This window comes from Topomyia yanbarensis, chromosome 3, assembly GCF_030247195.1.
Source record: "Topomyia yanbarensis strain Yona2022 chromosome 3, ASM3024719v1, whole genome shotgun sequence".
Classification (NCBI taxonomy): Eukaryota; Metazoa; Arthropoda; class Insecta; order Diptera; family Culicidae; genus Topomyia; species Topomyia yanbarensis.
In genome coordinates, this window is record NC_080672.1 from 150983885 (window position 1) to 151001574 (window position 17690).

The 17690-nt window shown below is 37.6% G+C and overlaps 1 protein-coding gene across 3 annotated transcripts in view; it reads left to right on the top strand.

Annotated features, from left to right (window-relative positions):
* LOC131691253 (phospholipid-transporting ATPase ABCA1-like) overlaps nt 1–17104 on the top strand; it is a 33258-nt gene extending 16154 nt beyond the window's left edge. For 2 of the 3 annotated variants that reach the window (XM_058977517.1, XM_058977519.1), the window contains exons 4-8: nt 9323–10685; nt 10747–11056; nt 11138–12081; nt 15912–16637; nt 16693–17104. In XM_058977517.1, the coding sequence (XP_058833500.1) occupies nt 9323–10685; nt 10747–11056; nt 11138–12081; nt 15912–16637; nt 16693–16870 (3521 nt within the window). In that variant the 3' untranslated portion in view covers nt 16871–17104. The remainder of the gene's footprint in view (nt 1–9322; nt 10686–10746; nt 11057–11137; nt 12082–15911; nt 16638–16692) is intronic. The other variant, XM_058977520.1, reaches the window with a different exon arrangement.
* The last annotated feature ends 586 nt before the right edge of the window (nt 17105–17690 follow it).

Genomic DNA, 17690 nt, shown 5'->3' on the forward strand with positions numbered 1-17690 from the left:
CACCCTAATGAGAGGGGATTTTGTTCTAATATGTTTTAATATGCATTTGACAGTAGCCCCTGGCTGCATTTGACGTTCGATTTTTTGCTATTCGCATGTCTCGTCTCAGCACTCGACCGCGGATAGAAGCAGAGGACGTATAGCGTTTGTTTACCGATCGTAGCGCCGGCTAGTGGCAAATTGCTAATTGCTAGTGACATTTCAAATCGACAGTTTTATTTCTTACACACATTGAGAATTTGACTTGAATGTTAGTTCTCAGTGGTTTAAGTTACTCTTCTAATTCTCGGTACTGGATGCTGGGTCGATTTCTTTCATTAGCAGTTTGGTATCGTTGGAATAGGCACTGGAGAAGGAATCCCTCTGCGGTAACCAATCCACCCTGTAGGCACTGAGAACTGACATACAAGTAAAGTTTTCAACTTGTGTAAAAAATGAAACTGTTGCTTTGAAATGACAACAGCAAGTAGTAACTTGCCACTGGCCGGCGCTTCGATCGGCCAGCAATTGCTATACGGGGCTTGTGTGCAAACTTGGATACAATGGTGACTCACGCATGCAAACCTGTATGCGATGATGATTTTCAACGTGTTTTCATTTAAATGTTTACACAGGTTTTTCGGGAAATATGTCTGTTCTCTGTGATGTAGGTAACAACAATTTGTTTTGGTCATTTATTCGATTTGGTGTTCGCTGATGTTTCGGTCGAATTCGGTTGTTGTCGACAAGAACTCGTCCTGAGGTCTACCAGCCGGGCACGAGATGAACTATTTGCGCCATAACTTGCTTATTCGCGGCAATACTAAAGCTTGCCTGACGCAGAAGTGAAGGCTGTAACCTAATTCAGTCGTCGGTCCCCTTAATCTCCCGTTACATGCCGTTATATCCGTGATGTTCTACATACACCTTTTCAAAAAAGAATATTTTAATCAGTGTTGCGAAACGAGTGAAAAGCGCATTAAGCACGTTCGTTTGTGTTCGTTTACGAAGAGCATGCCTAGCGTTCTGCATCATTCGCACCCCAGAGATGGGCGGGTACGGGTATTTTTACCCGATACCCGACCCGAACCCGTACCCGTAGGAATCGGGGCAGGTTCGGGTTTTGTTAACACCGGGTACGGGTCAGGTCGGGTACATTAAAAAAATATTTATTCCGGGTACAGGTCGGGTCGGGTTTTCACGAAATATTTCGTGAATCGTATTTTTTTTACCCGAATAAATATTTTTGAATGTTTGGGTGACCTTTTCCCGCCAATATCAAAAAGTTATAACTTATCCTCGTAGAAAAATATTAAAACAAGCGTTATATTCTCATTTTGACATACAGTCGTCCTATAGGTCAGAGTGTATGGAATGAACGGGACTATCCATAGATTTTGAACTGGAAGTTCATAATATAAATTTTGCTGTATCAATTAATGGGGAAACATTGCTTTTTGTGAGGTTCCTCGAGCATTTTTTAAGTATTATTGTTGTAAAATTCCTTCATCTTTCCAACATTCCGAAAGAAAAACAAGTGTATGGGAAAGATATGACTTCTATCGACCTGTTTAAGGAAAATAGTCTAAATTAATCACCAAACATAAAAATGTAGATTTTTATGGTTTTATTGTCAAAAACGTTTAGCGTTACTACAAAATTTATTGATACACAAGATTATTCCGATTAATCAAAAATAAGCAGATAAATTGTACCTTTTTCAATTGTAAGATCACTTAATAAATTACAAAACAATCATGGATAGAAGTTAAGCGTGTTTAGAATAAAATTGATGTTTGTTCAGATGTTTTTTGGAAGAATTTATCTTATCGAAAATTTACCAAAAGTAGCCCGTATAAACTGAAGTATACCCTGATTTTAAAGTAAAATAGTTTCGTAAAAAAATGTCCTCGTATCTCACTAACTACACTGTGATTAGTGGCAGCTTCTATGTCAAATGCTGTTGCCGAAAGGAATCTGGAACTGTGGCATTTCTGGTTTCGTTCACATGTAAAGATTTATGCCGAAACATAAGCATTTCTGAACTCAATACATTGATAGCCATTTTCAATGTAAAATCGTATACTGAATCCAGTAGAACAGTTTTCGACTTAGAGTGAAGAAATAAATTTAATCTTTAAAATAAAATGTACGTTTAGTAAAGCACAAATATCTACGGTTAAAGTGCATCGACATGGAATATTATTATGTTAAAGTTAGGGTAATTGCATGTATTTTTGGTTGTCCGAGCATTCTGTTTTAATGCGACTAATAGTTCTGACCGTTTTTACGAGTTTGTTGAAATTTTGTTTTATTTTTTTCTCGTTTCTTTAGAAAAATGAGCGCTTGGTCAAAATTTTGGGCAAGATAAAGCGATTTAAAAAATTATTTTTGAAGGAAACTGAAAGCTTGCTAACATCCAATGAAAATAAACACTTGTTTGTTTGAATCAGATGTAAATTGCGAAGGTTATTCATTTTTTTGTAAAATAGAACTTTTTCGAGTTTCTCTGGGTCAATTTATTGAACCGTCTCGAATTTTTCTAGGGCTGAAAAATATGAAGTGTTCTCTTTTAGAACTGTGTTAAAAATAAAATGAAGAATTTTGAGAGATTTTGAGCTGTGGAAATGTTCAACAATAACAATAATTTCAGGCCCATTGAAGTGATAATTCATGGAATGATTGGTATACAATACTGCGTGTAATATTTACACGTGTTATACAGAAAATAACACTCTTATGATCCAAAATTCGTCATAAACTCAACCCTCACACGTCATAAAGTTCATATCTTGAAAGTCAAGCTGCAGGACTATGTTTTGTGCAATGATAATACAAACTTTACTACATACTACTACATGCGTCAAGTATTGTAAAACTAATTATTTGTAAAACTAATATTTTTTTTCTTTCCTAGAACATCTAGTAGTTCGTACTCATTTTAGTTTTATAACCTGAAAATGTAAAGTTCAAAATAATTTGAAGAACCTAAAATATTTTGTTGCTTACTCACGCATGTAACACTTCTGCAATGTATTTTAATATTGAAGTTTGTTTTATTTTTTTCTCGCTTCTTTAGAAAAATGAGCGCTTGGTCAAAATTTTGGGCAAGATAAAGCGATTTAAAAAATTATTTTTGAAGGAAACTGAAAGCTTGCTAACATCCAATGAAAATAAACACTTGTTTGTTTGAATCAGATGTAAATTGCGAAGGTTATTCATTTTTTTGTAAAATAGAACTTTTTCGAGTTTCTCTGGGTCAATTTATTGAACCGTCTCGAATTTTTCTAGGGCTGAAAAATATGAAGTGTTCTCTTTTAGAACTGTGTTAAAAAAAAATGAAGAATTTTGAGAGATTTTGAGCTGTGGAAATGTTCAACAATAACAATAATTTCAGGCCCATTGAAGTGATAATTCATGGAATGATTGGTATACAATACTGCGTGTAATATTTACACGTGTTATGCAGAAAGTAACACTCTTATGATCCAAAATTCGTCATAAACTCAACCCTCACACGTCATAAAGTTCATATCTTGAAAGTCAAGCTGCAGGACTATGTTTTGTGCAATGATAATACAAACTTTACTACATACTACTACATGCGTCAAGTATTGTAAAACTAATTATTTGTAAAACTAATATTTTTTTTCTTTCCTAGAACATCTAGTAGTTCGTACTCATTTTAGTTTTATAACCTGAAAATGTAAAGTTCAAAATAATTTGAAGAACCTAAAATATTTTGTTGCTTACTCACGCATGTAACACTTCTGCAATGTATTTTAATATTGAAGTTTTGTGGATCAGTGCAGTGAAATCGATACGTCGTAAAAGCCTATGTGAATCCAGTATAATTTCAAATTACAAACTTCTAGCCGTTTTATTAAAACTGTTCTACTATATTTTTTTGAACTTCTTGTTCAGATTCAGCATACAAATCTACATCGAAAAAAATGGAAGTGATATATTGAAGTTCAGAATTTTATTTTTATTTTGTTTACTAGTGTAATAAGAGAATTAGGCACATGACACTGTCTCTCATTTTTACCTGAAATTATATAAAAATGTTTTCATATATTGCATTTCATTTTGTTCTGTAAAATTTGTGGATAACAGTTTTCGAACGTAATAAGCGAATTTCCTTAAAAAATGAAAATACCGCTATGTAGCCTTGTAGCGAGCGCCTATTCCTTCGAATCAAGTATATTAAAATTATTGATTGAAAATCGGGATCGGTTTTTATTTTTTTTAATGCGGGTGCGGGTCGGGTTTGGATCGGGTTCGGTTTGGATACGGGTCGGGTTCGGATTCTTTTTCATGCCCGGGTACGGGTCGGGTTCGGGTTTTGTATTTTTATAAAATCCAGGTACGGGTCGGGTTCGGGTAATCTTACAAAAATAATATTCGGGTTCGGGTCGGGTCCGGGTACGAAAATTCCCATACCCGCCCATCTCTAACCCGAATGAAGCAAAACCGCGAGCGAAAATGCTCGCGAGAAACCCAAGCTTTCGTGTAAGCCTTCACCTAGTATGTAGCGCAAATCCAGGAAGCTTTTTTCGCGAATGCTCGTCTGCTGTGTTACCTCGCAAGCGAGAAATGCTATAAGGGGTTACATACCTTTTTAGTTTTCAAAAGAAGGACAGTTTTTTATTAGTCTATCTGAAAGTACTACTCCTTGAAAATATTTTCCCAAATTTTTAAAAGAGAAGTAAAAGTAAAAAGTAAAAGTAAAAGATCGAAAGTTACAGCGCTTCCAAGCGCGCTTCGTCTACCAAGAGCAGTGGTAACTTGAAATTTAAAACTGGTTTATCTTGAAATGTCGTTTTCCCAAAAATGGGTTTTCCGTAATCACGATTGCCCAAAAACCACTCAACTGATTTTCTTCAATTTTCTTCAATTGATCGTAATTAATTTTGCTCGTACCTTAATGATTCCTTTTTTATTTTTTTGTGGATGAATTTTTTTTAATACAATTCTTAGAGCTTAAAACCGCGATTTTTAAGGATAAACGTTCCCGAATGCAGGAAAAAAAATTATCCATTATTCAACTAATCGTTAAGGTACGAGGAATACTCATATACTAATGGAATTTTTTAAGTTTTGGGATTTTGGTTGATCTATTGTGATCACCGCAAACCTCTTAAATAAAAACCTGTTTAAATCCACCTAGTGGTGCAATTGTGTCTTTCTTATTTGTCCAAACTACGATTCCATGGCTGGTTATGTTCAATACAATGATAGAAATGTATATTACATATTCAGTACAATTTGCACGTACAATAGATCGACAGCCACGATCTTGAGATACTATGTGTCGACACTGAAACATCGCTTGAAACCAGCGGCATATCAAGGAGGAAGATCCTGGGGGCCGGACCCTGCCGAAAAATTTCAACTTATTAAGAAATTTTAAACTAGTTTTAATTTTAAAGTAGCAACCCCTCATTGCATACCCCTACCTACGCCTATACAAGTCAAAAAAAAATTGGCAGGGATTAGGTTGACGATTTCTAGAATGATTGCATAACCTTTCTATATGAGAAAGGCACGAATGTGCCAAAGTTCAAAAAGTCAATTTTCGTCAAAAAAATTTTCGGGCTTGCATCAAACCTCGACGTTTCATGCATTTTAAAGTCATTTGGCATCAAAAATACAAATTCGATTTTGAAATTTTCCCTTACTTCTCCCTTTGAGAATTTTTTATTTCATTTTATATGGGAATTTGCTGTGTGGCCGCACTCTTCAACACGTAACTCCGGAACCGGAAATCAAATCAATAAAAAATTCAGTAGCAGCCGATGGAAAGATTGTACCTTTCACTTGAGACTAAATAATAATGTGTAAATCGGTCCGGCCATCTCTGAGAAACAGATGTGACATTTTTTCGACATACACACACATACATCCATACACACAGACATTTTCCGATCTCGACAAACTGAGTCGAATGGCATATGACACTCGGCCCTCCGGGCCGAGATTAAGTTGACGAATTCTAGAGTGATTGCATAATCTTGCTTTATGAGAAAAGCAAAAAAAAAGATGGGTGGGTAATGTCAGAGACATAACCGGAGTGAAGTAGAATACACTTTAGACCGTAAATTCTGCTCTGGAATAAGCAATTTCTATGCGATTTTGTCGACTTTAGCACATTCATAGTTTATTTGGAGTATTTTTGGGATTATCAAGTTGACAATTTGCAACATTCTTTGAAAATATTGTTGAACTTTTATGAATGAAGGCACGAAAACGAGCGTTTGACCGTCGTCCTAGTACCAGCATCAGAGAAGTAGCAGATTAGCATTTTTCGCTACATGGCCTGTACCAAATAAACCGCTCGTAAGTCCACCGGAGGAAAGGCTCCCCGCAAGCAGTTGGCAACAGCCCCCTGGCAACCCTATACCATCATATGGAGTTTGACAGCGACCTACATATATGGGGCGTTATAGCTATAAAGCCCCAAACAAAGAATTATGTTCGACATTTTGTAACTAAATACAGCTTCTAATCATTCGATTCAAAATCAATGTTTTGCCTTTCATGGCAGTGATGCTGACTGTACAGAGACGTCGTCCTTGACAGGGGACATAATTTGACAGGGGGCTGGTTGGCAACGAAGGCCGTGTAAAAGTGCCCCAGTCACGGTTGGCGTTAAGAAGCCTCGCTACTGAACAGAAACTGTCTCCCTGCAAAAAATTTACAGCTATCAGAAATCGAGCGGGCCTAAATTGTGATCCAAAATAAACCACAAACCAACAAGTTCTTTTCAGGACCAGCCAATTATAAAGTATTATTATTATAAATGAAATTTTCCATTGCCTTACAACCTCCCTCCCCCTTTCCACCCGGCTTGAACTACTATCAATCTTGATGATGCTGTGCGGCGGGGGCACAGGCAGTTTCCATTATAGTGGAAAATTTAGGTTTGCGCGTTTTTCCCAAAAGTTTTTTAGCTGTGCTGTTTTCAAGGAAGTTGTAGTTGAATTCAAAATAAAATAGTTTACTTCTATTGTCAGGGGTGGACCTTCCAACGAAAACTAGTCTGGCTCGCTTGGAATCGAATTGTACGGACCAACCACTGCTTTCACAAAATCCGTCATTTTCAGTAATTGTACATTCTACAGAATTAGTCACAACTATTTCCAATCAGCGCAAAAATCGAAGGTTTTCATTCAATACAACAGCAGATTTTCACGTTTGAAAAAACAGGCAGCATTCTGGCCGAAAATTTTGAAACGGAGCACCTATATCGAAACGTTATAAAACGTTCGATTTTTGTAAATTGAATCATTACACTAAACTGTCTATAAATCACAAATAACTTTTGATTTTGTGCCATTCTACGTGAAAGCGACGGTATTGTTCACAAGTGGTTCACTTACCATCCAACGCTCTTGACAAGCCACTTTCTGATGCTTGTAATAACAAAACTTCAATTTCATTCTTTGTCGATAAATTGATGGCCCTGAAAAAGGCCTTTTGTTTGGACAGTGTTCGAAATTTACTTGGAGCTGGTGTATATGGTAACAGTTTTGGTACCGGCATGCTTGGCCAACTCTTCTGACAGCAGCAAACGGACGGCAGTTTGAATTTTGCAGGAGATGCTGCAAGCGAACTGCTGCATGCCGATGCTGGAAACGAACTGAGCGTGAGCAACAGCATGCTGAGTTTTTATACCTGACTACAGCACAATGTAAGCTCGTCCTTTTTTGTGTTGTCCTCAATATGTGTTCTTCGTAGCTCCACCCATTCGTTGGTCCACCACATATTTTTGATAAAGAACAAAATTGAAATTGTGTTTCCAATACGAAGATTATCGAACACTCAGGGTAAAGAGAGTAATGTAATACGGCACCTTGGTAAAATGTTTGAGAATTGAAACCTTTTTTGAATGCGCCCAGTAAAAATGTTTTCCACTTCACTCCAGTTTGTTTCTGACCATATTTGCAATTTGCGTACTGAAATAAATCATAATTTAGTGTTTAACCCAAATTGCTCTCCAGGGAGAAACAGTCCATGAAACAGAAAATGCAAACTTATTCTTTGAAATGAGTTTGGTGGCCCTGAAAAGGGCCTTTTTCATAATGATACAAGTGAATTCTACCTTTTCAACTTCCAAATCCATACAAAGTGCGTCCCTACCGCTTCAGAGTATAGACGACAGTCATTGAGATTTTGCGCTTGACGTGTTCAGTATAGGTCACGGCATCTCGGATGACATTTTCCTGCACACCATCAACATTCGTAGATTAAATCGGAAATGCATTTTACACCACCACGACGAGCCAGACGCCGAATGGCGGATTTGGTGATTCCCTGGATTTTATCACGAAGAATCTTGCGATGACGCTTGGTAGGGAACGCAAACATGATACCGCTCATTGTACCGTCCGGACGAGCATGTTGCTCGTGTGGTAAGCGAGCACCCACTGATACAAAACAAGCTCGCGTGACCTGTATATATAACATTCCCGTATGTAATGAAACGCTTACATGCTCCTTTTTGACGGCTCTGCGTGGGATATGCTGGCACATTGCGCATTTTCCTCGCTGTTTCCGAAGGATTTTCTAAAAATCCTTGCTTTGGTTTATTTATAGTAGTCGCACTAATTCCGAAATTTAATACGAAATACGTGCACAAATTTCCGATCAGATAGTGCAAAAATATTGCGATTTCGTCCAGTAGAACGGAAGATATTCGCATTTCAAACCTGGGAAAATTTCTCAACTGAAATTTTTGAAACGGGACCCCATATTGCAACGTTAGAAGTATTCTACTTCAAAAAAAGTTTCGGGGAATAAGCTATAACTCCGCCAATTATCAATATCAATAAGTTTGCTTGCTTCTTTCACTGTAAAATGTACTACCAAAATACTATAAGTTTAATGTAATGAAATATTTGCTTTATGCCTTTACGGAAATTCAAACTTCCAAAACCCCTTAAAAAGCACTGGCTAGTAGGAATGCTCGAAGGGCATGGACTACTAATGGCTTGAACCCGAAACTGAGTCAGGTTTTAACCCCAACCGCTGTCAGTTCATACATTTTGACAGCAGTTGGGGTTAGAAACTGACTCAGTTTCGCTTCAAACAAAAACGACATAAGAGTGTTCTCGCTATTTCGCGCGAACGAGAAAGGCTTTTTACGCGCCAACGAACGAGAATAGAAGTCAAAATAAAAATGTGGATATGTAATGTGACATATTTTTCCAGAGAAGATTAAAAATGTTTGACAAATCGCAGCAATGGTACAAGGATGGAATGGGATTTTCAGATTTCTAAATTTCGCGTGACGTACTAAATAGTTGCTCTTTTTGATAATGACATCTGTTCTCTGTTTCAGACACCACAATCACAGATCCTATTCCACTGAACAAAAACGTGGAGGATGATCCAAAAGGCCGTCCATCTCGCATCCAGATAAGGTCACTTTGCAAAATTTACTCAAACAAAAGAGTGGCCGTTGAAGGACTTACTTTCGATATGTTTGAAGGCCACATTACAGCATTGTTGGGGCACAACGGTGCAGGCAAAACTACAACAATGTCCATGCTAGCGGGCATGAAACGACCATCGAGCGGAACCGCGGTCATTTGGGGATACGACATCCGGTATGACATGGAAAAGATTAGAAGTTCATTGGGATATTGTCCTCAACACAACATATTATTTGATCGACTTACGGTTAAGGAGCATTTATACTTCTATGGCAGATTAAAAGGATTGTCAAAAATTCAAGTGAACTATGAAATTAATAGATATATAAAAGCTCTTGAATTAGTTGACAAAACAAATGTGAGAGCTTCTAGTTTGTCTGGTGGCATGCAGAGGAAGCTATGCGTAGGAATCGCACTTTGTGCTGGATCAAAGGTAGTGCTATGTGACGAACCTACCTCAGGTATGGACCCAGCGGCTCGAAGAGCCCTATGGGATCTGTTGATAGCGGAGAAAGCTCGACGCACAATGATACTGTCAACTCATTTTATGGACGAGGCGGATATGCTTGGAGATCGAATCGCCATAATGGCAGAAGGCAAGCTCAAAGCAGTCGGATCTTCGTTTTTCCTAAAGAAAAAATTCGGAGTTGGTTATCGATTGGTTTGTGTCAAGTCCCCAAATTGTGACGTAGATGCAGTTACCGAATTACTTCGTAGGTATATATTAGATATAACAATAGAATCTAGTATAGGGTCAGAGTTGTCATATTTGCTACAAGAAGGACATTCTGCTCGGTTTCAACCGATGTTGGAGGCATTAGAAAACAACATTGAACGACTGAACATTCTAGATTTTGGGATATCCCTCAGTACACTGGAAGAGGTTTTCATGAAGGTCGGATCCGATACCAACACACACAATGCACTCAATGATGCCATTAGTGTAAGTAGTATCGCTACATCTTCCACTGATCTTGAATCAAACTCCAGTATTGGTGATTATGATCTACTAGAAGGACATCAACTATTTTTCTGCCAATTGAAGGCACTGTTTTTGAAAAAGGTTTACCAAACCTATCGTAATTGGTTTCTTTTTCTAGTACAAATTGGGATACCAATTCTATTCGTCTCAGTTACTATTGCTGTTGTTCGAGCATGGGTAGGTTCACGAGATATGCCTCCTCGATTACTGTCTCTTGGAAGTCATAACCCATCCGTTACTCTTGTACAAGTCGATTCGAACGAAGAGAGAGCACCCTTAACACAAAAGTAAGTTATATTTTCTTGGTTATACTCAAGGCTTGTACGTAAACGGTCGATATTATTGCAGCATCCTGGATAACTATTTGCATCACTTCTATTTTTCCCAAGGACTAGTGATCGATTTAGTCTACGAATTTATTGTTCGGGTGTTTCTCAGCCATGCTGCAAAAAGTCTGATCATGGTGAACAGGCACTACATAATTGGTGCGAGTATACTCAACAAGAACTGCACTGCGTGGTTCAACAACGAAGCGCTCCACTCGCCAGCGATTTCAATGAGTGTTATGCATAATGCTCTGTTACGCACCTTTACTAATTCAACAATATTTCGAATTGACGCCACGAACCATCCACTTCCGTATACTGACGACACTAGAGTAAGTACCTAGAGAAGAGGCTCTTTGAAAATTGTTACAAACTATGTATTATGACGAATCTCAATATTTTGCTCATGATAGCTTCAACTGAGTCGTGCACACAACAACCTTGGTTTCCAACTGGCTTACAATACTGGTTTCGGAATGGCTTTCGTTTCCGGGTTCTACGTAATATTCTACATCCGAGAGCGAGTAACTAAAGCCAAGCTTCTGCAGTTTGTTAGTGGAGTCAACCGATTTTTTTACTGGTTCACCGGTTTTATATGGGACTACTTCACATATGTTATTGTGTGTCTTTTTATTATTGCAACTATAGCACTTTTTCAAGAACCAGGATTTAGTACGGGAGCTGAAATCTTTCGGCTATACGCCATTTTTTTGTTCATCGGACTACCAGCACTTCCATTGGCATACATCACAACCCTCTACTATTCCATCCCACCAGCGGCGTTCATTCGTGTTAGCGTCGCATTTATCGTAACCGGAACAGCTCTATTCATTTTCGTTTTTTTGCTCGGTACCGACATGTTTCAACTAAATGAACTTTCGGAAACACTGTCAACGGTATTTCTCATATTTCCACACTTTACTTTATGTGATGCGATCGTCAATTTGAGTCGCATGTCAGTAACGATCAACATGTGCGAATCGCAACGGCCACCGGGTGTACCTCCACTACCGATTTGCAAAGAAGATCTTCACTATTTCCAATGGGAACGACCAGGAGTAGGAAGACATCTCTTCTACAGTTTAGTCATGACGGCAGTTTATTTTGGACTGCTGTTTCTACTGGATTTCAAAGTATTGAAGGTTATAGTTCAGAAGGCTCGAGAATGGCATTACAGAGGACAGCACAAATTAGAAGTAAACCATGATAAATTGGACTCGGATGTGCTAGCAGAGACAAAACGCATAGAAGCAATGACCGAAATAGAAAGAAAAGAAACTAATCTAGTGGCACATCAAATGACTAAATACTACAACCGTTTTTTGGCAGTGAATCAACTCAGCGTAGGAATACAAAGGTAAGATAAGCATCGTTAAAATCATATTTTCGCTTAGATAAAGAATCTTTGTTGATGTTGTAACTTGAGGAGAAATAAACTGTTGACTTTGCTTAAAATCAGTAATTTCCACAATCTCCTATAGACAGACTATGCAATCACTCTGAAAAACGACTTTTTAACCGAGGCCCGGAGGGCTGAGTCTCTTATACCATTCAGTTCAGTTGGTCGTGTTCGACAAATATCTGCGCGTGTGCGTATGTGTTTTTTATAGTAAGGTTAAAAAGCTTCAAAAGCCTGGCCTGTAGTGTATTGGCACTGTGTGGGACCCACGACTCACGTTCGTGCCTAACCACTAAAAACAGTCCTTACTTTTTACGCCCTTCTACCCCACGGAACTACGTCATCGTATTACTTCTCGTCCCTGTGGTGGGCCGTGTAGGTGCCGATTCCCTGAGCCAGCCAAATTTAATACAGCTAAACGATTCTCATCAATACAGGTTTTCTTGTTCAGCTTGACTGCGTTGTTAAGAACGGGTTTTGCAGCTAGTTTCCCTCTTTCGATGTCATTACGAGCCCTCCATATTCTTCTCCAAGCTCGGAGGCAACTTATACGTAAATCGGTAATCGTCGTATTGCACCCGACGACTGTTTCTCGCTTACCCATTGCTCGTTATGATCGCATTACACGCTCTTGTTAGTACTGCCGTTAACTAATTCGCATTTAGGTTGAAGAGGATGCCCTCAAATTTAAGTTCTTCGACGGACACGTCCTTGTGAATTATTGCTGTTTTCCACCTTCACTCGTTTATAATCTCCAACGTTATTCAAACCGTGTCCGGTTACCAATGCTATACCAGATCGATTGATGGTCGCTGTGGGTATATCCTCGCACACTTTTCAGTGCATCTTTCCTGTCATGCCAAAGCTACAAAAATTGACATTGATGATGGATTCCCGGCTCTCCCTGCGGTAAGTGCTGATAGTAGGGGAAAGTGGTCGGTTGCCGACACTGGTCGGTTGTCGGCACCACTATGTAACTTTTGACAGAAAACAGATATGGTCATACTGACAAATTTTATATTCGCACGTTCTTTTTGTGCCGATAGCTGAAGCAAACAGTTTCGTGTGTGCTGTTCTACAACCAAACATTTTTTTGAACAAGTTAAAATCTACTCAAAAGTTTTTTGAGCATCTGCTTAGTGTTATAGAAATAAATAAATCGATCGGAAAATATGCGCATTAAATATTTACGAAGTGAATTTATTGTATATTGTATTTCAACATTGAATGGCAACGAAATGTTCACCACAATTTTTTTTGGTTCTGTTTTGGAAAAGGTTACTAAAATCGGTTGTCGGCACCCAAACATGGTAGGATGTCGGAATTGGAGTATTGGATATTTTCGACACGGTTCATATGAGTCGATGCCAACAGTCGATGTCTGATGCTATTTTGAAATCCAAGATGTTCTCTATTCTAAAAGCACTTAGATTGAAGGGTTTCGGATTTGTCTATAGTAAAAAATCCGTCATATCTATTATGACGGATTTTTACTATAGTTTCGACGACATGTTAGATTTTTTTATGATGACGAAAATCAATTTAGATATGGAGACATCCTACTATTACAACCTGTGCAAATGAGTAATATCCACATTGTACGGTTTCATATGATAACGCGCCAAGGAAAAGTCACCAATTTGAATTTTGAAGTCTCCGCCATCTTTGTTTTTAGAATGACGGCGAATATCATTTTTTGAACTCTATAGATCATCTCGAAATCCAGCATTACCCAAGTAACCACCAAGTATGTACTAGTATATACAGTAAAGTAGCATTTTATTTGGATTTCAGATGCTTCTTGCAGCATATTAGCATTTTCATACATAACTATTGTAAACTTTCTTTCAAAAAACTATTTGTCATTAATCAGTATTTTGAAGAAAGAAAACCCGTAAAAATGTTTTATAGCACAGCAATAATGGAGCGGTCCATTTTGCCAAAAGCGGTTTTTAAACAGAACTTTCCATGCCTATTGGTTACTTGGGTAACATATAATCTAATTCAACTCTGTGTGGTATAAGTTGGTCAATTATGATAAAAATAAAGTAAATTTTATTCTCTCTTTGAATTTTGGTGATTTTTATTTATGTTGTTCCATTTTTACTAAATTTTGTGCCGAAAACCGACCACATTTTTCTAAATGGCATAAAATTATCATTTCACTAAATTGTCAGTAACATTTTTCATATCGACGGAATAAATTAAATTCCTTCACCACTTATTAGCTAAGGTCTCTAGCTTTTCATTGGTATGCTTATGTCCCAATATTATGCAATTAGAAAAATGTTATGAGCCAAAGACAAAATGGTGCCGACAACCGACTACATTCCCCTACCTTTGTTTGTAAGATCTACATTTAGTTTTGCAGGAGCCTTCTTGATCGCTGATGGCCAGACAAAGTCCTTTTAATTCCAGCGTCCATCTCGAAAATTTCCCAAGTACCTGGTTCTTGGAATATTTTAGAATTTAAGTCTCTTCAGCACCTTGGAAAACGGTTTATTCGATTTTCACTAGCTTAGTCTTAAATGGAAGATTTAGTAGCAGACATTGATCTGGTGAAGTTCATACGAATGGCTGCGGAAATACGGTAGGAACACTATCCCATACGAAATCTTTAAGGACATGCTGAATAGAGCCACAAGGTGGCTGCTAAAATGGCTCCCGTCGTTTCTGCTTCTTCTTTTTATTTCATCGTCAAAATCAAAACATTGCATTGGCGCGCAAGTCAAAATCATATGTAACCTGAATGTCTTATCTCAGATTGCTTAGAAATTGTATCACTGTATGCAGACATGTTAGCACAAGCTGATGAACAGGTTCTCTTCCCGGAATTTTGATTCGTTTGGGAAATTTGTACCTTTTTATTTTTAAAAACAAATGAAACACCTGGTGCAAAAATCAGTAAGCTGATTGCTGAACGATACGCTTGTGTGCGTACCATCTCATATCGGTATAGTGCTTTTTAACCACACACAGATGCTGAACGTAACCCGAACATTGCCGAGCATAACCGAACCTTTGTTGTGATTTTGGCATCGCTTCACCTTAAATGGCAACAGCCTTTCGGCAAATCTCATGCATGCAGACTCCTGGCGATTTATAAGTGGTTCACTATTCAATATGCATATTGAATATTGAACCACTTATAAATCGCCAGGAGTCTGATTTGAATTCAGATTGTTTCCTTATCGAAATTATTTTCGAATGCAACAACCGATCTCTATCAACTGTTGCGTTTAAAATGGAATCGATTCAGAAGTCGGCCCGTATTGGCCTTTCCATGAGATGTTTGTTTTTAGAATTCACAGGCGGGTCCTTCCTTCCACGAACAGTAAACGTTTCGTTTGATGTTAGAGTGAATCGACGATTTTATTCGGACGGCGTACCTACCCGAGAATGGTCAAAATAAAAATCGTGGGATGGCAATTTCCAGAACTACCACAATAGTTTTCAATGCTGAACCTCTATGAAAACTATTGTTTTATAAAGCGTGTAAATTTTTTAAATTTTGGAAAATAAATAAATTTTCCAAAGTTAGGAAAAAAAATATTTGCGCCCTTTTTTAGCGATTTTGAAGGGGAGGGGGGGGGAGCGACATAATTTTTATAAAAATATTTGTGATGACCTCAATAATTATTTTCCCAGAGAACTTTGAAGTTCCCAAACTCTACAATTATATGAATAATAATAATAATAGTACAACAATCACAACAAAAACTGATAATTGAATTTCAAGTCGGTGTTATAGCCCAAAGCTAATCATTAAAAATGTTGTCTATTCACAGCCATGATTGCTTTGGACTCCTCGGAGCGAACGGTGCCGGTAAGACCACAACTTTCAAGATGTTATCGGGAGACGAGACCATTTCGTTTGGCAATGCATGGATTAGAGGCAACAGCTTGAAAACCAATCTGAAAAAGGTCCACAAGCACATCGGATACTGTCCGCAGTTTGACGCCCTCATCGAGGACTTGACTGGTCGAGAGACGCTGAAATTATTCTCGCTGCTCCGGGGGGTACCCAGTGATAAAATTCCAGAGATAACCATCTTTTTATCGAAAGAGTTTGGCTTCGTTAAACACCTGGACAAGCAAGTGAAAGCCTTCAGCGGAGGCAATAAGCGAAAGTTGAGTACGGCATTGGCCCTGCTAGGAAATCCGATTGTAGTTTATTTAGATGAGCCAACTTCGGGAATGGATCCTGGAGCGAAAAGGAAACTGTGGAATGGTGTATGTCGCGTTCGAGATAGCGGGAAAACAATCGTCTTAACTTCTCACAGCATGGAAGAATGTGAGGCATTGTGCACGCGACTTGCCATAATGGTAAACGGAGAGTTCAAGTGTATCGGGTCAACTCAACATCTGAAAAACAAATTTTCACAAGGTTTCGTATTGATTGTCAAAGCTAAGAGAGCGGATTCATTTGATAAAGTAGCTGCCGATTCGGAAGTACCAATCCTCCAAAAAATAAAAGATTTCGTTTCTATACAATTTCCCGATTCACAGCTGAAGTAAGTGATTTTTTTTTGTTTCTCGCAAAAATAATTATAGTTACACTCTCTGCAGGGAAGAATACCAAGATCTTCTGACGTATTATATCCGTTCCCAGCACATGAAGTGGTCAGAGATATTCGGAATAATGGAAAATAGCAAACGTACGCTGAATGTGGAAGATTATTCCATTGGACAAACAAGCTTAGAGCAAGTTTTTCTCTCGTTCACCAAATTTCAACGTGAAGAATGAGACGGGTTCAATTCAAACGAAAAAAAAACAAATGTATTCCGCTAGATTGAAGTTTTCGTTGCGCTCAACATGAGTATTTCAAATTCATATTTCCTATTATATTATTTCTAAAAAACGAATCAAAGAGATTAATACTAAGTTATATGCATTCTATCGATTGTAAGCCGAGTAATTAACAGAATAGTGCGACATCTCAATAATAGGTCAACAATAAACTCATTGTTCTGTACAAAAGTCGGTTTAAAAATGAAATTACATATTTCACCCTATTTATAAATTTGATACAAGGATACGTAAAATAAGGACACCACCTAAAAATGTGTGAATGTTCATAATAAGCGTTCGAAAATGCATAGTGTTCCCGAATAGGTATAAACGTGACCGAAATTGTTTTGACCACGAAACTACGATTTTAGAGGTATAGTACCATCAGCAAAATTTGTGTATAAAAAAATTCTACTTTATAGAATATTATATATTATATAATATATTATATTAGTTTTGGATTAATTAATTAAATTTGTGTTTAGTCCTTCATGAAAATAAAATAAAACATTATTTAGCAAGGAATGTAATAGACAACAACTTTGCTGAAGAGACTGTGTCTATCTGTTAATAAACATTTGTGGAGTTTTCTATAATACACCCCTTAAAATCCCTTCTCTAAAATAACTTTTCCTGGTGATTTTTTAGAATTTCAAAATGCTCCAAGATTTTGTCCGGCATAAAAAAATATACAATTGTTATCATGAAAGTTTATTTCTATCTTTCTGTTGAGTTATGGAAAGTTTTAGTGCTAAAAAGCAACATTTTATTTATT